General features: G+C 35.6%; 1 protein-coding gene across 11 annotated transcripts in view; it reads left to right on the plus strand.

The window, feature by feature from the left end:
• Positions 1–22,397, plus strand: part of CBLB (Cbl proto-oncogene B) — a 236,034-nt gene that overhangs the window by 206,449 nt on the left and 7,188 nt on the right. For all 11 annotated transcript variants that reach the window (XM_072614114.1, XM_072614117.1, XM_072614119.1 and 8 more), the window contains one exon: positions 8,913–9,032. In XM_072614114.1, the coding sequence (XP_072470215.1) occupies positions 8,913–9,032 (120 nt within the window). The remainder of the gene's footprint in view (positions 1–8,912; positions 9,033–22,397) is intronic.

Consider the following 22,397-nt stretch of genomic DNA (forward strand, 5'->3'; position numbering starts at 1 on the left):
AGTGAAATGTTTATACTACTAAGTTTGCACTACTAATTTGTGGCAAAATCAGTTCTTTTGAATTTCTAAGTCTCCTTATTAACCATTTGCAAAATACTAGGATAGTTTTACGTTTTGGAGTAGCTAACTGTTTTTCCAACTTGTAGGTACTCACAAGTACTAAATTTTTCCATTGTATTTAAGCAATTGTTATGTTGTTTTTATTGACAACTTGTGTGATACTATTTTTTAAAGTGACTCAACTATTTTTTTAAGTGACTCTTTTTAGAAGAATTAGCTTAGTGTTTTGTTTTCATGCTGAGGACCCCGAAAAACAAACTAACACTATTCATTTGGCAATAGTCAGAAAAATTTTATTTTTCAGGTAGAATTAACTTCTCTTATAATCATTGTTATGTAGACTGGAACAGTGTGCCTTGTTAGTGATGATAAAATATATCTTTTGAAGTATGAACTGAACTAATTGTTTTCTTAACCATAGAAATAGGTTTTTAAATTTTTTTTTTCTCAGACTAAAAGTCAACCACATAAAGCCATGAAAATTGCAGTTCCCATGCTAACCTTTTAGAGTAAGGGTACTTTATTTTTTTTTAATTAATTTGTTTATTCATTTAACTTTTAACATTCATTTTAACAAAATTTTGGGTTCCAAATTTTCTCCCCTTTTGTCCCCTCCCCCCACCCCAAAACACCAAGCATTCTAATTCCCCTATCACCAATCTGCTCTCTCTTCTATCATCCCTCTCTGCCCTCGTCTCCATCTTCTCTTTTGTCCTGTTGGGCCAAACAACTTTCTGTACCCCTTTACCTGTATTTCTTATTTCCTAGTGGTAAGAACAGTACTCGACAGTTGTTCCTAACACTTTGAGTTCCAACTTCTTTTCCTCCCTCCCTCCCCACCCCTTCCTTTGGAAGGCAAGCAATTCAATATAGGCCAAATCTGTGTAGTTTTGCGAATGACTTCCATAATAGTCGTGTTGTATAAGACTGACTATATTTCCCTCCATCCTATCCTGCCCCCCATTACTTCTATTCTCTCTTTTGATCCTGTCCCTCCCCGTGAGTGTTGACCTCAGATTGCTCCCTCCTCCCCATGCCCTCCCTTCCATCATCCCCCCCACCCTGCTTATCCCCTTATCCCCCACTTTCCTGTATTGTAAGATAGGTTTTCATACCAAAATGAGTGTGCATTTTATTCCTTCCTTTAGTGGAATGTGATGAGAGTAATTCATGTTTTTCTCTCACCTCCCCCCTCTTTATCCCTCCACTAATAAGTCTTTTGCTTGCCTCTTTTATGAGAGATAATTTGCCCCATTCCATTTCTCCCTTTCTCCTCCCAATATATTTCTCTCTCACTGCTTGATTTCATTTTTTTAAAATATGATCCCATCCTCTTCAATTCACTCTGTGCACTCTGTCTCTATGTATGTGTGCGTGTGTGCATGTGTATGTGTGTAATCCCACCCAGTACCCAGATACTGAATAGTTTCAAGAGTTACAAATATTATCTTTCCATGTAGGAATGTAAACAGTTCAACTTTTATAAGTCCCTTATGACTTCTCTTTGCTGTTTACTTTTTCATGCTTCTCTTCATTCTTGTGTTTGAAAGTCAAATTTTCTTTTCAGCTCTGGTCTTTTCATCAAGAATGCTTGAAAGTCCTCTGTTTCATTGAAAGACCAATTTTTCCCCTGAAGTATTATACTCAGTTTTGCTGGGTAGGTGATTCTTGGTTTTAGTCCTAGTTTCTTTGACTTCTGGAATATGATATTCCACACCCTTCGATCCCTTAATGTAGAAGCTGTTCCTAGGAGTTTCTCTTTTTGGATCTCCTTCCAGTGGTGGTCGGTGGAGTCTTTCAATATTTATTTTGCTCTCTGGTTCTAGAATCTCAGGGCAGTTTTCCTTGATAATTTCATGAAAGATGATGTCTAGGCTCTTTTTTTGATCCTGGCTTTCAGGTAGGCCCATAATTTTTAAATTGTCTCTCCTGGATCTATTTTCCAGGTTAGTGGTTTTTCCAATGAGATATTTCACATTATCTTCCATTTTTTCATTCTTTTGGTTTTGTTTTGTGATTTCTTGGTTTCTCATAAAGTCATTAGCCTCCATCTGTTCCATTCTAATTTTGAAAGAACTATTTTCTTCAGTGAGCTTTTGAACCTCCTTTTCCATTTGGCTAATTCTGCTTTTGAAAGCATTCTTCTCCTCATTGGCTTTTTGAACCTCTTTTGCCAATTGAGTTAACCTATTTTACAAGGTGTTATTTTCTTCAGCATTTTTTGGGGTCTCCTTTAGCAGGGTGTTTACTTGTTTTTCGTGCTTTGCTTGCATGTCTCTCATTTCTCTTCCCAGTTTTTCCTCCACCTCTCTAACTTGATTTTCCAAATCCTTTTTGAGCTCTTCCATGGCCTGAGCCCATTGAGTGGGCTGGGGTACAGAAGCCTTGACTTCTGTGTCTTTCTCTGATGGTAAGCATTGTTCTTCCTCATCAGAAAGGAAGGGAGGAAATACCTGTTCACCAAGAAAGTAACCTTCTATAGTCTTATTTTTTTTCCCTTTTCTGGGCATTTTCCCAGCCAGTGACTTGACTTCTGAATATTCTCTTCACACCCACTTGGCCTCCAGATCCTCCCAGCCAGTGCTTGGGGTCTCAGATTCAAATGCTGCTTCCCAGCCTCAGGGCTTCGGCAGGGGCAGGGCTGCTATTCAATGTGAGATTAAGTTCAGATGCTCAGGGCAGGGCCACCACTCAGGGCTCAGTTCCCTCAGGGGGTTTATGCAGAGACCTTCAACAATGGATCTGGGCTCCTGTCTGCTTGGGGAGCCCTGGTCTGCTCCCGCCTCTGCTGCTGCCTCCCGAGGGGGCCTGAGTTATGGGGGCACCCCACTCCCCTCTCAACCCGCCAAAGAGACCTTCTCACCTGCCCTTGTCACCTGTGGGTGGAGGGACCCGCGCGGCCTCTGGAGATTGTGTCCCTGAAGCCTGCTCGGATCCGTTCCTCTTGGTGCTGCACAGCCAAGGCAGGGCTGGGCTCGGCTCTGGGGTCCGCAGCGCCACGGACCTTTTGCGAGAGGTTTTCTGGGCTCTCTGGAACAGAAATCTCATCCGCTCCGTTGTTCTGTGGCTTCTTCTGCTCCAGAATTTGTTGGGAGTTCTTTTTTACAGATATTTTATGGGCTTTGGGTTCGGAGCTAGTGTATGTGTGTCTTTCTACTCCACCATCTTGGCTCCGCCCCCCCCCCCAAGGGTACTTTAAATGAAGTCTGTGATGCTAAATGATTTCCCTTAGTAAACTGTCATTCACACTAAAGATTTCTTTGTCTTGCTTTTATAACTTGACTCTATAATTGAAAAAGTATGAGCAAGTTTGTTAGAAAGGTTACTCAAGTACTGTGACATTTACTGCCACTTCATAATTTTCATGTCACCATTTGATTTTCCAAATTCAGTCAGTTCACTGCTTAGCAAAATGACCTGCAATTTGAATATGTTGCCACAAAGTGGTGATAGTATTCTGCTATAGCTATTTGATATAAGCAGTTTGGCTAAAATTATCACCTTTTTTCACATTTTCTATTTTTCAAGATCAAAAAGTTACCATTTTGCCAAAATAGCCAGAATACAAACCATTAAAAAGATACTTTTATTGATTTTTAATGTTTTATTGATTCTGTTTCCATATTGTTATTCTTTCACATGACTATTACATCCTAATAACCTGCCACAACCAACAGAATACATATTGTAACAAAGAAATTTAAGAAAACATACTGGCTTATTGACCAATGAATGCTTCATTTCATAGCCCACCACTTCTCTTCTGAGGGGAGGATTTAGGTATATTTCATCATCGTGTCTTTAGGGTCAAGCATTTATATTAGTGTGAATTCTGATATCTTCTTTTGTTGTTTTCCATTATTATGGTCATTTTGTATGTAGGTCTCTTGGATCTTCTTACTTTGTGCTATATCAGTTTAAATTTTTTCTGCATTTCTCTGAATTCCTCTTATTTAGTATCTCTTGATATTGCCGTAATATTCCAGGAGTTTCATACACCATAATTATATCAACTAGTTGAAGGTTCTCTATTTTGTATCCAGTTTTTAAAGCAGATATTTTTTATTGTTATTGTTCAGATGTTTCAATCATGTCTCACTCTTTGTGGCCTTTTTGGGGTTTTCTTGGCAAAGATACTGGAATGGTTTGCCATTTCCTTTTCCAGCTCATTTTACAGATAAGAAAACTCCGGCAAAAAGAGTTAAGTGACTTTCCCAGAGTAACACACAGGTGGTTAATGTCAGAAGCCAGATTTCAACTCAGTAAGTCTTACTGACTCCAGACCCAAGTATTTTTAGACTACACCTTTTAAAGAAATAAACAGTAATGTACAGACAAGTATGTTGTTCAGTATTCATTTAGTTTATTTCATCAGTTTATTCTAACTATAATATTTTATATTCAGCCCTACGTTTTAACATTTTTTTAAATAACTCATTCTGAATGTAAGTTGGTACCCAAACACTCCAGGACTAGGTAGGTACCAAACATCCCCAACTCCTTCATTTCACATTATCTCTCAGCAACTCTCTGTGACTTACATAGCTTTACCATGGATAGGAATGTCCTTCTGCTTTGACTGTTTGAGCTGACCAGAGGCAAGACATTAGTTTGCTTTTAAAAAACTCTTAAAAGCTCCTACTTCTTTTCTGTGGTTGTAGTTAAAAGACAGAGTCCCTAGGTGGCACCATGGATAGAGTGCCAGGCCCAGAATCAGGAAGACTCATGTTCCGGAGTTCAAATCTGACCTCAGACATTTACTGGCTGTGTGACCCTGGGCAAGTCACTTAAATGACTAAATAACAACAACAGCAAAATAAAAGACGAAGGAAAGGGGAAAAAATTGCTACCAATAACATATTTAGGGCTATACATGCTCTTTTCACCAGTCAGATTGTGTGGTAGGGATTGGGGGTTGTTTCTTCTTTAGTTTATTTTTAATTTGTTCCTCCTATTCAGAAATACTGATTCAGTCAACATGCATGCATTCAGTAAGTACTTATCTGTCACTTATATGGGCTTGACCAAATGTCAGGTGCTCTACATCAGTTCTGGGTAAATCTTGTATGAGCCAGGTACTAAGTTGAATGATTAGAATGACTTCTTTCTAAAATGCCTTAGGGTTTAAAGTTTCCATCCTTTCTATAGAACAGAAAGTTTTAGCAGGCATTTAAGTAAGATTTTAATATTTCATAGCATCTTGTGTGTGAAAAATGCTTCTGGCTCTCCGTCCATTATAATTCATTATAAAATTCCATTAAATATGAAGAATCAAGAGGAGCTAAGGGTCAAGACATGTAAATATTAGGCTTGGAATCAGAAGACTGTATTCCAACATGACTGCCACCTACCATCCATGTGGCCTTGGCAAAACTTATATTCATTGTGTCTTATGTTCACCTTCACTTTCTTCATAAGATGGATAATATTATTTGCTGTCCTTATTCTGCCGCTTCCCTCATCTAGTTGTTTCTAATCCAATGTAAAGCCATAACAGAAACGATGCAAATTAAAGCTTTTATTAGAAGAGTTTTATAAATACATCAAAGTAATTTTTCATAATAATGCTAACATAATTTCATATTCTACTATTTTATCTTCTGTATGGAAGATTTAAACTTCAGGACCAGTTTACTCAGTTTGGACTTTGAAATCCAAGTTTTTCTAACTCTTTTTGTAGACCTAGATTTTGTCAACAGTGTTCTTCTGAGAACTGCATAGCAGAGGCACAGTTGTGCCACTTTCACAGGAAGAAAGGGAGGGATGAAGAAGAAGAAGAAAAGAAAGGAGGGAAGTAGGGAGGGAAAGATTATTTATTAAGTCCTAATGCTAGATACTCCATCCAGCCTGAGCAGTGGCCTCTCCTGTCATCTCCCATTAATTTAAATATCTGAGCACCAGTACTATCTTATCTGTCTCTAAGCAACAGTGCAGGGAGGCCAGGGTGTGTGAGTAATAACTATGTTCTTCTTTTTCAACTATACTGTCAGTAAGCATGATGTCATTTGCCTTTTATTCTTTAGTAAACTAGTTCTAATTTTGCATTTGTCTTTTAAAGAAAATATCTGAATCCATTCATATTTTCTTTTTTTTCTTTTCTTTTTTTTTTTAGTCTAGGGTAATTATTTTGCCTTTTTCAGTTTCATAGGATTATAAATTTAGAACTGGATTTAAAACTAGTCTGGAGAGGCAGACAGAATAGAGTGGGCCGATGAGAAAGATAGCATAAACATATGAGGTAAACACAGGAGTGCTCTCCTGGGATTCAAGACCCTCCAAAACCTGATCCCTAGCTACCTGTATTACCCTACATTCCGTTGTTCTCTTATGAAAATTGTGAGACATTGTGAAGTAACAATGTCTAGGATATTGTGAAGTAACATAGTCATATGATCCTTGAACCTCTCTATTGCAGGAGTGTTTTGAGAACTTCATCTAAAAGTCTTATAACTTCTACCTACTGTAGAAAATGGATCTTGGAAAGTTCAGTTATTTATAAACATCATTTCTTTCCTTATGGATCTTTTTTTTTTTTTTTTTTTTTTTACCAAATGTCCCCTTATTCCTTTATATACTATCCCTAAGAAATTATATGTTTTATTGTGATTTATAGAAAATAGCAAATTTCCTATTTTATAGGAAATTGTGATTTATAGGAAATTATCAGTTTTAGTATCTAATGAAATCACTTTCCATATTATTAAATTCATTTTTTGATATAGTAACCTGTCCAGTAATCATTCAAATGACTGCCACATGTACCTCGTTGTGTCAAAGGTGCTAATTGTCTCAATTTTGTTTTACCACCAGCCTATAAATTAGAATATATATTTTAGTAATCCTTGCTATCTTTCATCCATTCCATATCAGTGGAGTCCTACAGTATGATAGAAAGAATTCTGCATATAGAGTTAGCAGAACCTGGATTTGAATCATGAACTGGTCCTATGGCCATTAGCAAGGCTTGTCCCCTCTTGGAGCCTCAGTTTCCTTATTTATAAAATGAGGATAATAATACACATAGTATTACAAAGTCAAACAAGAAAATATATGCAAAATAGTTGCTTTGTAAATTTCAATGCTGTGTAAATATAAGGTCCAGTTAAGTTTAGCTGACAGTTATGTAATACTAGACTCATGTCCATGTTACCAATTGAGTGATATATATGTTTTTCTCCTTTAAGACCTGAGTACTAAGTACTGGGCGATAGCACGTACTCTTCCAACACAAGGCTCAGTTTACTAGGGATGTGCAGAGTCCTTGCCTTAGCAAGATGCAAAGCAGTCTTTGCTTCTAGAAGTGGATTTTGAATCGACAGTAAAGTTGAGTGGTATAAGTGAATATTATTTGTTGTAGGGATTTTCTGATGATATCTAATGATGTATAAGTAAAGGTTTTTAATGGGGCATTGATGTATGTTGGCAAGGACTTTGTCCTGAACACATTTTTCCATAAGTCTGATTAAATAAATATTTATAACAATGTAACTGTCCCTGTTAACACAGTAAAGGTTACCAAATCTAAGAATGTTGGATCACTGAAAAAGTCCTTTTTAATAAATCTATTTATGGTGGTCTGTTATTGAGCTAACCCCATTTTGGAAGAATACCTATAAATGAACCCTGATGGTTTTTATGACAAAATGCCTTTTATCAAATTATTTCAAAGTTCTTGAACAACACTTTAAGTAATTGGGAAGATGGAATTTTGAAAGTACTGGGTCCTAATTTGTTTATTTACATGACTCCTAGCTCTTCAGTTAAAATAGGCAATGCTTGTATTTTGTAATTTGTCCATAGATAGAAAATCGATGGTCCATTTAGAACACAAAGCTCATCTTTCCCTTCTATTCTCACTCACTTCTGAATTCTATATAGTTTATAACAGAATATAGAAGTATTGAGGGTACAGGCTCAAACTTCTTAAATAGAGAAGGCTTATAGATGAGGTAACTAATGTCTTATTTTCAATAAGGCGGTTTGAGAATGAATGGATTTAGATGTTCTTACTGAGGTCAAAGAGACCTCACAGAAACTCAAAAGAATTCTTCATTCAAGCTGATCTGGCAGTACTTGCCCTTGAAAACACATTAATTGTTGGTTCCAGTTTCTGTATGTACACAGTGGAAAGTAGTAAAACAGATAGGCAGAATGTAGTATAGTAGATGGGGTCCAGGCTTGGAATCAGGATGCCTGGGTTCTAATGTTGCTTCTGTTGATTACTAAGAGATTTTGAGTAGTTTGCCTCCCTGCTTATTATTTTCCTCTTTTGTAAAATGAGGGGTTAAATCACATCACTTCTGAGGTTTTTCCCTACACAAAAAAATTAAATCTAGAATCTCTGATTTAAAACATTCAGCAATTCCAGCTGGACTTCATTTTCCTTTTGCCCCCAACCCTAAACACCAAAGTGAGACAGAATCAGTTTTTATAGTATAGTCAGAACTTTGCAGGAAGAGTAGCAAAGTTTGTAATAAGTTAGGTTTGTATGTAAGTGTGAGCCTGAGCCTAACTCCCAAGCTTTATAGCTCAATACTGAGTTATAGTGCTAGATTTCTAATGTTACATTCCTACCCCGTGGCTAATTAACAGAGATTAAGTATATGTATATCCCATCAATAGTTAATATTGAGAATATCTCCTGAGGGAGGGAAGAGTCTGAGATTATACTGACAGCTTAGAGAATGGTGTTTATTAGTGTTCCTAAATTAGTTTTCTTAATAAGTTTCCAAGCCTGGACTAATTGGTTAAAAAAAAAAAAGCTTTTGGTGACTTGGGGGGAAGGAAGGGGATTAGTAAACAAAATAACTATTTCCATTGTCTTTAATTGAAATGTTGTGTTTATTTTAAAGATCCCTTTTTTGATTCAGCAAATGGCTTAGTACCTGTGCCTCCTGCTCGGAGATTAGCAAGTGAAAATGTCAAAACGAACCGAACATCCCAAGACTATGATCAGCTTCCCTCTGCTTTAGGTGAGTTGATTAGAGATTGCAATAACTGCATTATTAATAGTGCTTTTTTTGTGTTATGGGCTTAGTGATGTCTTGTCCGTGGACAATACTTGCCAAGAGCAAAGAGGGGTCATCAGCAGCATGGTGTCATGGAGGTGAATTTTTTGGCAACATATTTTTATATTGTTCTTAGCTCTCTGAGGCCATTTATTAAGTTATAGGGGTCTGAGCTGATGTAATGCATCAGTGATACATTTGTGGAGGAAGTTACTTACACTGGCAAAATCACAGATCTTTGCAGTGTTGAAACATTTTTGCTTCTCAGAGTATTTTAAACTTCACTATGTCATTTGAATAGAAGATGCTACCAACCTCTGCCCCAGATTCTGAAGCCATTTGGGGATGATGATTATGGATCTTGTGATGAGGAGATGTTTCATTCTGTTGCTTTAAGATTGAATAAATACTGCTGTATACTGAAAGAGCAATGGATTTGGAGCCAGAAGATTAACATTTGAATCTCATGTGTGCTACTTACTACCTGTGTAATCCTGGGCAAAACCCTAAAATAGTTGTGGCCTGTTTCCTCTTCAGTAAAATGAGAAAGTTGGATTAAATAAGCTCCAAAGTTATTTTCATCCCTGGATCCTCTAAGATTAGTGCTGGGGGAAAGGAATTAGATATAAGAATAACGCTTTTTGAGATCACAGACTTAGAACTAGAAGGAAGGACCCTGGGAAGTATTCCAGGCCATCACCTTTATTTTATAAATGGAGGAAACCAAGGCACATAGAAAATAAAATCTAAGGTTACATAGCAAGTTACAGGTAGAGCCTGTACATAGAAAGTAAAATCTAAAGTTGCATAGCAAGTTACAGGTAGAGCCTTTGAAAAGCCTAGTCTTTTAACTCTTTTTCTAATGCTTTGTGCACCACCTTAAACCACGGAGTATCAGTCTTCTGGTCCACTTTGCTGTATGGAGATACTATTAGTTTTAGAAGTGCAAGGTTGAAAGCTCGGGAATATATTTTTCTTAGAAATTTGATCAGAAGATAATGCAAATACTATTGTAATCACAGAGTGCTAGAATTGAAATGGACCTCAAATACCATCTAATTCAACCTGTATCTAAACAGGAATCACCTCTATGAAATCTTCAACAAGTGGACAAGAGTTTTTGTTCTGAGACCACCTCTGTTACTTTGAGATGGCTCTAATTATTAGGAATGCTTTCTTTATAATTAACCTAAATTCTGTCTTCCTCTCTCAAATTTCAATCTGTTATTCCTATTTCTCTCCTGTTGTGGCCAAACAGGAGAGCTCTAAGTCTTCCTTTTGACAGCCCCGTGTCACTGTTAGAGTTTAGCTTACCTGGTAAAACCATGAAACATCCAGCATTCTCCTGTAATGGAGTTTACATTCAGAGAACATTGGCAATGTATGAGTAGTTAGCATGTGAGAATTGAAGAGTAACCTCTAGGTAATCAAAATCTGTTTGATTTGTGCTTCTCCTTTCTTAATGAGAGAGGAGAAATCATTTAGAATTTAATCACAAAAGGATTCTACCAATTGTTATTTTATGCATCATGGTGGTACATAAGCACCTTGTAGGTAAGGAATCCATCTTTTTATTCTTCAGTGGCTTACACATAGTACATTTTCAGATATTGGAATGAACATCTGCTGTTAAATATGAAAATTTTACTTTATCCTATTAAATTCAAAATCATACATTTAAATGGTTTTTGAAATTCAATGAAATATAGCTGATTTGTATTTATGTTTCTTTATTCATGCTTATAGCTGTTGCTTAGTTATATGTAAACTAACATTTTTTAATAAGAAGACATTTCTTCTGCATTCCATTCTAAAAGTCTTGAGGTTTTCCAGATTTCTTTATAATATTCCCATTTAACACATCCTGTTTTGTTCCAAAGAACAAAGTGTCTACAGTACTATTTAGTAGCTTTTTGATGTTGTATTTGGCTAATTTTATATTTAAAAAGTTTTAGAAATGTTAAGAATGTTCTTCTGAGAGTTGCTTAGATTACCATCATCACACTTTACAATTGCAAATATGAATACGTATTTCTTTTAGAAATGCCTGGGCACATTTCCTTCCCTTGAAAGTAAGAAGACTTAGCTAGAAACAATGGTCTATGAGGTAATATAAAATTTGACTGTCTAGTCTCTAAGGATAACCCCTGGTTTTTTGGGGGGCAGCTGTTGCAAAAGAACATGTTATTAATATTGATTTATAAAGGAAATGAAAGGCAAATATCCAGTAAAATGGATGGCTTAACTCATTAGTACAAATTTTGGGGAATGAAATAATTTATAATCCTTAAGTCAGTTGTTATGCAAGACTGCATGATTTAACTGTAAATCCATGAGGTTTTTTTTTTTTTCAAAATCATTCTCATTATTTTATATAACTAGTACTGCTGTAGCACCTCACATCTCTCTGGATGGTAACTACTTGTTCTTTTGACTAGCTCATTTACTCCAGCCTACTCTGCCTGTGGCAGATTGAGGTTCCCAGAGAAGGACCATCACTACTTGTTTACATTCACATTCTCTAAGAGCCTTTTGGAGGGGAGGGGGTACCATTCCCCCTACTCATCACTTCAACACTTGAGCTTGAACCCCCACTGATGCATTTCTCCTTACGCAACAAGCAATTCACAATGACACTTTTAGATATTAAATATAGCTATTTAGTAATAAAGCAAAAGAAATAATATCATAGGTACTCCTGTTAAAGTAAATGCATAAAGTTTCCATGTGTGTGTGTTTGTCCATGTGTCTATTGTACTCATTGTCTGTAGGGGAGTGGGCACACACAGAAATGTGCAAGAGAGGCATGTGAGTGAGTTAAATCAACATTATCAGAGCAATTTGCAAGTATGGAACTGAAGACTTTGGTGACTTCTTTCTATCTCAGGAACTGTCCGTTAAAGTTTCTTACCAGTATAACTTTCTTATAACTTCCTGGTAATGTAAGTTCTTTGATGACATTGGATATTTCTACTGCTGAACTAGTTGATCCACTGATTGACTTCCATAATTCCTTGCTTTCAGTTTGTTCTCTGCTCAGCTACTTGTTCCTTAATATCAACTATAGTATTAAATGAATCAGTTCAAAATATAGGGGTTCACTACCAAAAGCTTTTATTTTCCTAGGCTCAGAGTACCATCAGATAACTTATACTTGTCCCATAATCATACAGCAGTTTTGCTGTCCTGTCTCTCCGTATGTACATTTATCACATTTAAAGTCTGCAACTGCTGCCTCAGAATTCAAAAGCTAAAAAAACCTCCCAAAATTAGTCTCTTAGAGTTGCAGTTTTTCTTTAGAACTCTGAGTAGAGTTTAACTGAGCAACAGACCTTAAGGGAACAGTATATTGCATCTGTATTAACGCCAAGTTATATCTTATCAGATATTGCGATATTTTATTTTTCTGGGTTTTTTGTACGTGTGTTGTTTTTCCTTCTTTCTCAAAGGGGACCATGACATCAGGAAGATGATAACATGACTTGTAGTTGAACTGGATTTGAGTGAGGGGAGAGCTGTGCAAAGTCACCAGCCTCACTTTTTTGGAGGGAGGAAGGATTGTCTAGCAGATGGCAGGATTGGGCCAGTAGGTTGCAGTTACCAAGAACATCACCAGCTTGATAGCTAATTTAACAGAGTATACTTAGTTTTTCTGTTTCTGAAAGCATTAAGTGTTGTCAAAATGTAAATTAACAAATGTAGCAGTTACACAATCTTTAAAAAAAATTATTTTAAATTTTTGTACCTTCTATGTTTCAGTGCCCTTTGTCATCCCATCCAAGTCACAGCTGTATTTTGTGAGTGAATATTTATGCAATACTTTGTTAGCTTTCCAAGTCATAGAAAGGCACAATCACTTTGAGTAAAAAAGTAACACTTAAATTATGGAAATGTTTGTGACCAATAACCCCAGACTCTGTCTCCTTTACTGTCTTCCCTGTGAAAACATAGTGCTGCAAAGATAGAGCTTCATCAGTGTTGGTATATGGCCTCCTTTGCGGTCACTCAGACCCCAGCTGGAAAGCTCTATCCTTCTGACCCTCACTCTCCCAGTATTTAGATCTCTCCTTGTACCTCCTACCTCTTTTTGGGGTCTGATCAGCATAAAATTTAAGATCTTGAGTCTGGAACAGCAGCCCTCTAGTGTGAGCCCCTCATTCTAAAATTATGAAATGGACCCATAAACTTGACTGGGTGAAGGCAGCATAAACCCATTGTGGAGGGAAGGAAAAGCAAACTACATGGAGTATCTTACTAAGTTCATGAACTCGTGAATTTATCTGAATAAAGTCTTCCTGAATTGTCTTTCGGTAAAACAGGGAACAATCTCCTGTTTTTATATAGGTGGGAATAAAAGACCAACTTTTATGTAAAGAATTTCATCTTACAGCCAAGTTTCAAAGAAGACATCTATTCTTTATATAATGGGATACCTGTAGTCATATTGACATGATGGAATAGCAATGATCATTTGGTTGTCAAATTTAGGGTAAAATGATTTTTTGAGAGAAAATGGATTCAGTTTCCCTAGGGAGTTCCTTTCATCAGCATGTATACTGTCAAGACAGTTTTCTTCTCAAATACACATGAGTTCATTTTGAATGGAGAACTAAGAACTCTGGGTGTCTACTTTGCTACACTGCTATCAATTTATGTGAAATTTGTAGCTTATAATAAACACTGTGAGGACACTATTCATATCCGTGTCATTTTCCCTACCCAAGGGGTATGGCAGTGATGTTCTATTGTAATCAATATCACAGATCTCAGGAGAATTATAAAGATAGTTTTCTTCTATTGGCATTTAATTTTGTTCAGTAATTATTCAAAGAGCCCTGAATTTGAAGTCAGAGTGTCAGGGTTCAAAACTCTTCTGGTAAAATTATGTGACCTTGAGAAAATCTCTTTACTTGAGTAGGACTCAGTTTCTTCATCTACAAAATGTGGAGTTATATTAGACAGCACCTGAGATCTCTTTCCAGATTTAAAACCTGTGATCCTAATTGCAGAATCATTAAACCTCTCTTGGTCTCCCTCTGTAGATACTGAATCTTCAGGCCTCAAACATATTATTCTTGCGTGAATATTTAGAGCCTTTGTTCATATGCAGATCACAGGGTTACCATCTCTAGATTTTTATAGATTTCAATAAAGTAGTAGATAGATTGAACTTCTCTTCCAGATTAGTTCTTTACATAAGAAATATTGAGACTGGATGCTTATGTGCCTTTGGGATTCTAATAGTCCTTTTTGCTGAGGCTAATGTGTTTTTCTTTTGTCCCTTTGGAGATGACAGGATGAGAATTTGGGTATGATTGCTGTACCTTTCAAACCCAATTCCTTCTTTTATGACTCCTGAAATAAATGATAATGATTCATGTTTATATAGAGCATTTCTGTGGAAGGAATTTTCCTGAAGGATTCAAAAGTGCTTTACTATCTAATTTATAAAATCTTTCCTCTTATCTCTGTGTCTAAAGAGTCTGTGTGTTTCATATAATTTATGTATATACAATCTACATGCACAATAAAGCCTATGCACATTTTTCCATAATTTTTCTTGCTAAAAGTTTTTAGAAAATATTATCTTAACAATATGAATTCTATTCCAAGGAAATTTTAAGTTAGAAATATGTGAAAGGAATTTTACTCCTAGACCCATGTACTCATACAGATAGTAATTCTTTGTCTTGTAATCCTTTAAAAAATATTTTACAGAATTTTCTAAGAATATAAGTGAGTTCCAATATTCCATATACATTTCTTTCTTTGGGATAGTGTAATGCCACACAGTTTTAATTGTTTGCTTGAAGAAAGCTCAGTGTACATTATATTTTTGAGGCTCAACATCATATTCTAAGAAAATTCTAGTATAATTAAAATTCAGTACAGAGTAACACATCCTATAGAACAAGTCCTTCCAATCTGACTTGGAATAAATACTTTCCTATATTATACTTGAAGGTGAGGCAAACTTGTGATATCAGTTTTGTAGGAAACAATCCCTAAAAGGAGATCACACCTTTTTTATAACTTATAATGTTAGAGAATGATAGGGTTGGGAGGGGGAGGAGGAGGCAGGGATAGGATGGGTAAAGAAGGGATGTAGGGGGAATAAGAGGTTGCATGGCTTGTCCAACATCTCAATGTCAGTATGTACCAGGGGTGGGACTTGTACCCAGTTCTTTTTTTCTGGGGCCAGTTCTGGTTCCTCTGTGCCACAGTATCTTTATTATTCTTGTTTAGTAGTATGGAAATATTTCCCTATTCCATTTCAAGAGAGATAAAATGAATTTTATAATAGGATCAAGTGTTCTCAACTTATCTCCTTTCACTTGGCAACCCTGGGTGCATTTCACACAAGGGCTATCTGTTCTACATAATCCTTAATGGTAAGACTTTTAAGGGAAATGGTATAATTTAAGGTTCTTCATCAAAAAATTAAGCCCTCAACAGTGTTGTGGGGTGTTAACTTAGTTCTACTAAAGTAACATTGTAATATCATTCATTTTCAGGCTGCTTCCTTTTTAATTAATAATTTCAGTACCTGCACTATTCAGCACAAATTACTTATAAATACTGCCTTCATAGCTATATATTTTTCTTCTGTAACTATGTCTAAAAAGTACCCGTAAAATCATGTTATATCCTCAGCTTTAAGTATCATAATTATCTAGCATGATGTATATTAAGATTTTAATTTGAATTAAATGAAAACTGCATGTTAAATCATGTCCTTCTATAATTGGAAGGTTGTTTTTATGGTGGCAGTAATTCCAGTTTATGGAATAAATTAATTCCAGAATTAACTGGTCTTTCTTACAGTAGAATTCATAAAGGCATAGTTGTAGGGCATATAAGATTCCTTATATCTTTTAACCAGTTAAATTTGCATATTTTTTTTCCTTTCAGTTCTATTTAAATATTGTTACTTCTTGGATTTATTATGAAATTCCTCCTTCCTTTTAATTCCACCCTTTTATTTTTAGTGAAGAGAATAGTTACCTAAGAATAAGAGCTCTTCACTTCTAATACAGACTTTGGCAGTGATTTACTATGTAAACAGCGTCAAGTTTTTCACCCAACATATCATTCTCACATACACAGATATTTAAGGCTCTCTTTTTTACTGTTAGTCAGTTAAGATGTCTTTATGTTAAGTTTGCCAGCGATATTTATAAAGTTGGTAAAGCTTTGAAGTATGTTTAGTATAATTTTCTATATTTCAAATTTGAACATTTGAATATATAATGAACATATATTTAAATCTAATGTATTGGACATAAATGTATATTAAAAGTATATACTAATCAAAATATATGTATTCAGTTTTCTGTATTCAGATTCCTAATTTGAAAAATATTTAGTATAATTTTAAAGGAAATTTTAATTTCCCTGCCCTTGAGTTCTTTTAATGTATAGTGTTTCATAAAGAAACTGTTATTTTATTGCAATGGAATAAAACTCTTCAGAATTTCCAATCTAATTTTCTTAGACCATGGTAAATTTTTGACTGAGCTCTATCATCTTATCCATGGTGAGCATATAACATGTCCAGTTCAATAACAGCAAACATCCAATATATGAAAGGCACTGGACTAAGCTGTAAACTATCAATAAGGTTTTTGTTAAGTCTAATTTGAGGAGGAAAAGGCTACAAATGACTAGGGGAAAATGGGAAGAATGCTCTGTTGTGCTTTATAGAGATGCTTTTTTTTTTTTTTAACAATTCAAGGTTGCTTGTTACCTTTTTCCCTATACAGATATCCAATAATTAAGTTAAAAAATATTCCCAACAGCATACATAATGCTAAGTAAATAGTCTCTTCCTTAGCTAACATCTATCACAAATATATTCATTATGTTGCAAGTAATTTTGCCTAGAGAGAGATTCTGGCCAGTAGAGTTCCCCTTGCTAAACAGAAAACTCTGAAGTAATTTCCAGCCTACAATTTATAGTAACCTAGAAAAAAAATGAAGAAATTTTATGGTTACAAAAGGAATAAATGCACACATTTCTGAATTGTAGTTTTGAATTATTGGTCAGAAGGATTTATTACAATGTGAGCACACCCATAATGAAGATGAAAAGTAAGGACACACCTCTTGAACTGGTCAAAAGATTTCTTGGTGTGATTAAGATTACTCCCAAATTCTAATCTGACCAGGGATTCCAAGGAGATGGGGAAGACCAAAGGCCCCAAAATGGAAGCCTGCTGCTCTAGGTTTCCATGCTATGCTGACAATTGCACAAAATGGCATTGACAAAGACAGATGAAGATTATTAAAGATGATTAAAGAATGAAATATCTATTTTAAAAAGAACATTGGGTTAGGAATCCAGTGACCTGTATTCTTGGTCATTATAGTCTGTGTGACCTTTGAGAAACTGTTCAGTGTTTATGTTCTTTGTTTTCTTTCTCTACAAAATAGCAGTATGTTAATTCAGCTCTTAATTTATCTGTCTGGATTAGTTAAAATACATTTTATTCTAGCTGAACTTCCTCATTCTATGCAGCCCTTTTCTAGGCCACCCTTCCTTATGTGATATGTTCTCAGTGAATGAAAAATGAGTCCCACATTAGCCAAAGCAAAATGTAATTAGGAAGGTAAATCAACTGGAAAACTAGGCAAGGTGTGACTCTAACACATTGTGGCTATTGTTTAAACAAATATACCAGAATATGCATATCCAGGCAAACACTGCCCACTTTAAAGTCATTATCTTGGAGGCTGCACAGTTATTCCAACAATGTTGCCATTCACTGAAAACATTTTTGCAACTTTTCTTTGGGAAATCTACAAGAGATTTTTTGAATAGCCTCGTTAATGAAAAATCTGCCTCTTAAAAGTTTTGATTTTTTTGAAACTGGTGCAATAGTTTCAGAGTCAAATCTACTAAATAAGGTTGACAATACAGCTAGATAATACTGGGCTTCCAAATTGCTTCTAAAATCAGTTCCCAGAGGGGTCATCAAAGATGTGTCTAGGTCAGTGCTTCTTAAACTGTGAGTTGCACGATGGAAAAGTGGAAAAAGTTTAAGAAGTAATGGTCTAGGTGATGAATATGTAATTTACATCACTACATAGCTTCCAAGGTAACTAAAGAAAATGCCATTTGTTTGGATGACTAAGTACTTTATAGTAAAAAAAATTCATTAATTTAAAATCTTAGATAACATATGACAAAAGCTGCATAAAAAAAGATTTGGGGGTGATTAAAGTTTTTCACGTCCATGTCATTACTCTTTTCCAATAACCCACATGATCAAGTGATGTCAGGTACTTGAAATTCTTGAGTGCCATTTTTAAAAATGAACAAATAAGACCATACATAGTGTGTGTGGCTTTGTCCTTCATTGCCAAAGAAGACCATCCCATCAGAGAAATAATGACATGACTTGCACTTGAATTTGTTTTGAGTGAGGAAGGGCTGTGCAGGTCACCAGCCTCACTTCTCCTCCAGAGCCATCTGAATCCAGTGACTGATATGCATCAGGATGACTGGAGATGACCCAGGATGAGGCAGTTGGGGTTAAGTGACTTGCCCAAGGTCACACAGCTAGTGAGTGTCAAGTGTCTGAGGTGAGATTTGAACTCAGGTCCTCCTGACTCCTGCACTGGAGCTCTATCCACTGCACCACCTAACTGCCCCAAGACCATATGTATGGAACATCTGGTGACTGATGCAGAGTGCTCTACACACACACCACTGCTGCAATAGAGAAATGGCCTTTCAGTTGGTTTGCTTAACATAGCTATTTAATTATCAACTCAGAATCCCTGATTCTTTTTTTTTGTATTAATTTTATTTATTTTCAGTGTTCTACAATCACTCAAATAACTTAGATTTTTTTCCCCTCCCTCCCCCCTAACTTTCCCCTCTCTTCCTGAGATGGCTTACAATTTTATATAGGTTCCACAATACATTCCTATTAAAGACATTTTCACTATAGTCATGCTGTGTAGAAGAATTAAAATGAATGGGAGAAGTCATATAGCAAACCAAAATGTAATACAAAAGAAAATGATGTGCTATGTTCTGTGATTGAACTCCATAACTCTTTCCCTGGATGTAGAAGGCATTTTGCCTTAAAAAACCATTGGGAATTTTTAAAGTCCTTGCATTGCAATGAAGTTCCAAATACCAGAAAAAACTCTCACACACTGTGGTCGTGCTGTGCATAAGTTCTCCTGGTTCTGCTCCTTTCTCTCAGCATCAGATCATAAATGTCTTTCCAGGCCTCTCTGAAGTCTTCCTGTTCATCATTTCTTATACCTCAATAGTATTCCATTACATTCATATACCACAACTTGTTCAACCATTCCCCAATTGATGGGCATCCCCTTGATTTCCAGTTTTTGGCCACCACAAAGAGTGCTGCTATAAATATTTTTGTACATGTGGGACCCTTTCCCATTTTTATGATCTCTTGGGGATCCAGTCCTAGAAGCAATATTGCTGGATCATAGGGTATGCATATTTTTGTAGCCCTTTGGGCATAGTTCCAAATTGTTCTCCAGAATGGTTGGATCAGCTCACAGCTCCACCAACAATGAATTAGTGTTCCAACTCTCCCACTCATCTCCAACATTTATCATCTTCCTATTCTGTCATGCCAATCTGATACCTCAGATTTGTGATACCTCAGTGGTACCTCAGAATTGTTTTGATTTGCTTCTCTCTAATCAATAGTGATATAGAGCATTTTTTCATATGACTATAGATAGCTTTAATTTCTTCATCCGAAAACTACCTGTTCATGTCCTTTGACCATTTATCAATTGGGGAATGACTTGTATTTTTGCACATTTAACTCAGTTCTCTATATATTTGAGAAATGAAGCCTTTATCACAGACACTAGCTGCAAAAATTCCTTCCCAGTTTTCTACATCCCTCCAAATCTTGGTTGCATTGGGTTTGGTTGTGCAAAAATTTTTCAGTTTAATGTAATCAAAATTATCCATCTTGCACTTCATAATGCTTTCTGTCTTTTCTTTAGTCAAAAATTTTTCCCTTCTCCATAAATCTGATAAATACACTATTTCTTGCTTTACCAATTTGTCCATAGTATCAGTCTTTATACCTATCATGTACCCATTTGAACTTTATTCTTATGTACGGTGTCAGGCATTGATCTATGCCTAGTTTTCACCACACTGTGTTACAGTTTTCCCAGCAATTTTTGTCAAACGGTGAGTTCTTATCACAGAAGCTAGGGTCCTTGGGTTTATCAAACAGTAGATTGCTGTATTCATTGCCTCCTGTCTCTTGAGTACCTAGCATATGTCCACTTGTCTACCCTTCTGTTTCTTAGCCAGTACCAAGTGGTTTTGATAATTGCTGCTTTATAATACAATTTGAGATCTAGTAGCCTTGGGCCACCTTCCCTAGCATTTCTTTTCATTAGTCCCCTTGATATTCTGGACTTTTTGTTCTTCTAGATGAATTTTGATATTATTTTTCCAGCTCTAGAAAATAATTATCTGATTTATTGGTATGGCACTAAATAAGTAAATTAATTAAGGTAGAATTGTGATTTTTATTATATTGGCTCGCCCTACCCACGAGCAACTGATGTTTTTCCACTTACTTAGATCTGACTTTATTTGTGCAAAAATGTGTCTCGTAATTGTGTTCATAAAGTCCCTGCATTTGTTTTGGCAAGTAAATTCCCAAATATTTTATAGTGTCTACGCTAACTTTAAATGAGTTTTCTCTTTCTGTCTCTTACTGTTGGATTTTGTTACTAATATATAGAAATGCAGAAGATTTGTGCAGGTTTATTTTGTAACTTGCAACTTTGCCAAAGTTGTTTATTATTTCAAATAGTTTTTTACTTGAATCTCAGGGATTCTCTAAGTATATCATCATATCATGTGCAAAGAGTGATAACTTAGTTTCTTCTTTGCCTGTTCTAATTCCTTCAATTTCTTTATCTTGTCTAATTGCTACAGCTAACATTTCTAGTACCATATTGAATAATAGTGGTGAAGAATCCCTGATTCTTAAAGAAACCTTTACATTTATTCAGATTAACAGTTCTTGCTTATTGATATTTTGTTTGGCTGGGAGCTTAGTGTTGAATTAGAGGTTTATAAAAAATCTTGTGTTTTCCTCTCTCATATGACCTTTATGATAATTGGCAATATTTCTTATTCCATAGCTTTGGGGGATAGTAATTACCAATACAGATATGAAACTATTGCCCCCTCATGTTAATAGTCTCCCTAGCCCTTACATTGCAGATGATATTAATTAATTCCTACTACCATCTACTAAAGAGTCTTCAGTGGTAACATCCCTATTTTATAGCTATGGTAAGTAGAAAATATTAAGAAGTTAAATGATTTACGCAAGATTATGAATAATTTTAGTGGCAGAGAGGAGATTTAAGATTTAATAGTACCAAAGGGCAGCTAGGTAGTATGTTGGATAGAGCAACAGGCCTGGAGTCAGAAGGACCTAAATTCAAATGTAGCCTCAGACATTTGACACTTACTAACTCTGTGATCCTGGGCAAGTCACTTAACCCTGCCTTACCAAAAAAAAGAAAAAAAATTAATAGTACCAGATCTTTTTATCTTACCATAGAGGAATCACTATGTTTTCAAAAAGGAGTAAATAATACCCAGGTACATGATTTGGTTGCCCCAAAGAGATTTAAGAAGACACGTACCTTGCAGAGGTGACAAAGGACCATGGCTTTAGAGCACTCTGTAGAGCATCACGCTTTTTTTCCCTTTCTTTATGTTAAGTCATATCTCTTTCAGAGAGGGCTAGGAAGAGGAATACAGTGGGATATTTAGTAGACAATCCATCTTTATGAAAATGAAAGATAATCAAAGTTCATTTTAAAAATAAACTATTGTAAACTGTGAGGATTTTGTATTTTTTTAATACCCATTAGTTTTCTAAATCAAGGTAGATGATTTAAAATATTTGTCCTCAAATCAGCCTATCATTCTGGTCCACTATTAAAACTGGTCTATAGCTGGAACAACAAATGTGTTGCAGAACTGGAATTAGATATCAAATTTAAAATACTTAGTTGAATTCAGTTATTATAAAGGAACTTACATAACAAAATAGTAAGAAATTGCCTTTTTAAGATGCCAGCATCCTCAGCAGATGAAGCTGGGCAGCTTCAGTTGCATCCTGTTTCATAGTATATGATGCAGCACATGATACAAAGCAATTTCTGAAAATTAGTGAAGATCATAAAGGAGATATTAGTTCTATTTTAAAGTAAATGGAAATTTAATTACTAGGCAGTGATGACCAGAGGAGAGGGTTCATTGAGACAGCTTAGTGGTAAAGTCAATAG

Source organism: Notamacropus eugenii, chromosome 5 (assembly GCF_028372415.1).
Source record: "Notamacropus eugenii isolate mMacEug1 chromosome 5, mMacEug1.pri_v2, whole genome shotgun sequence".
Lineage (NCBI taxonomy): Eukaryota > Metazoa > Chordata > Mammalia > Diprotodontia > Macropodidae > Notamacropus > Notamacropus eugenii.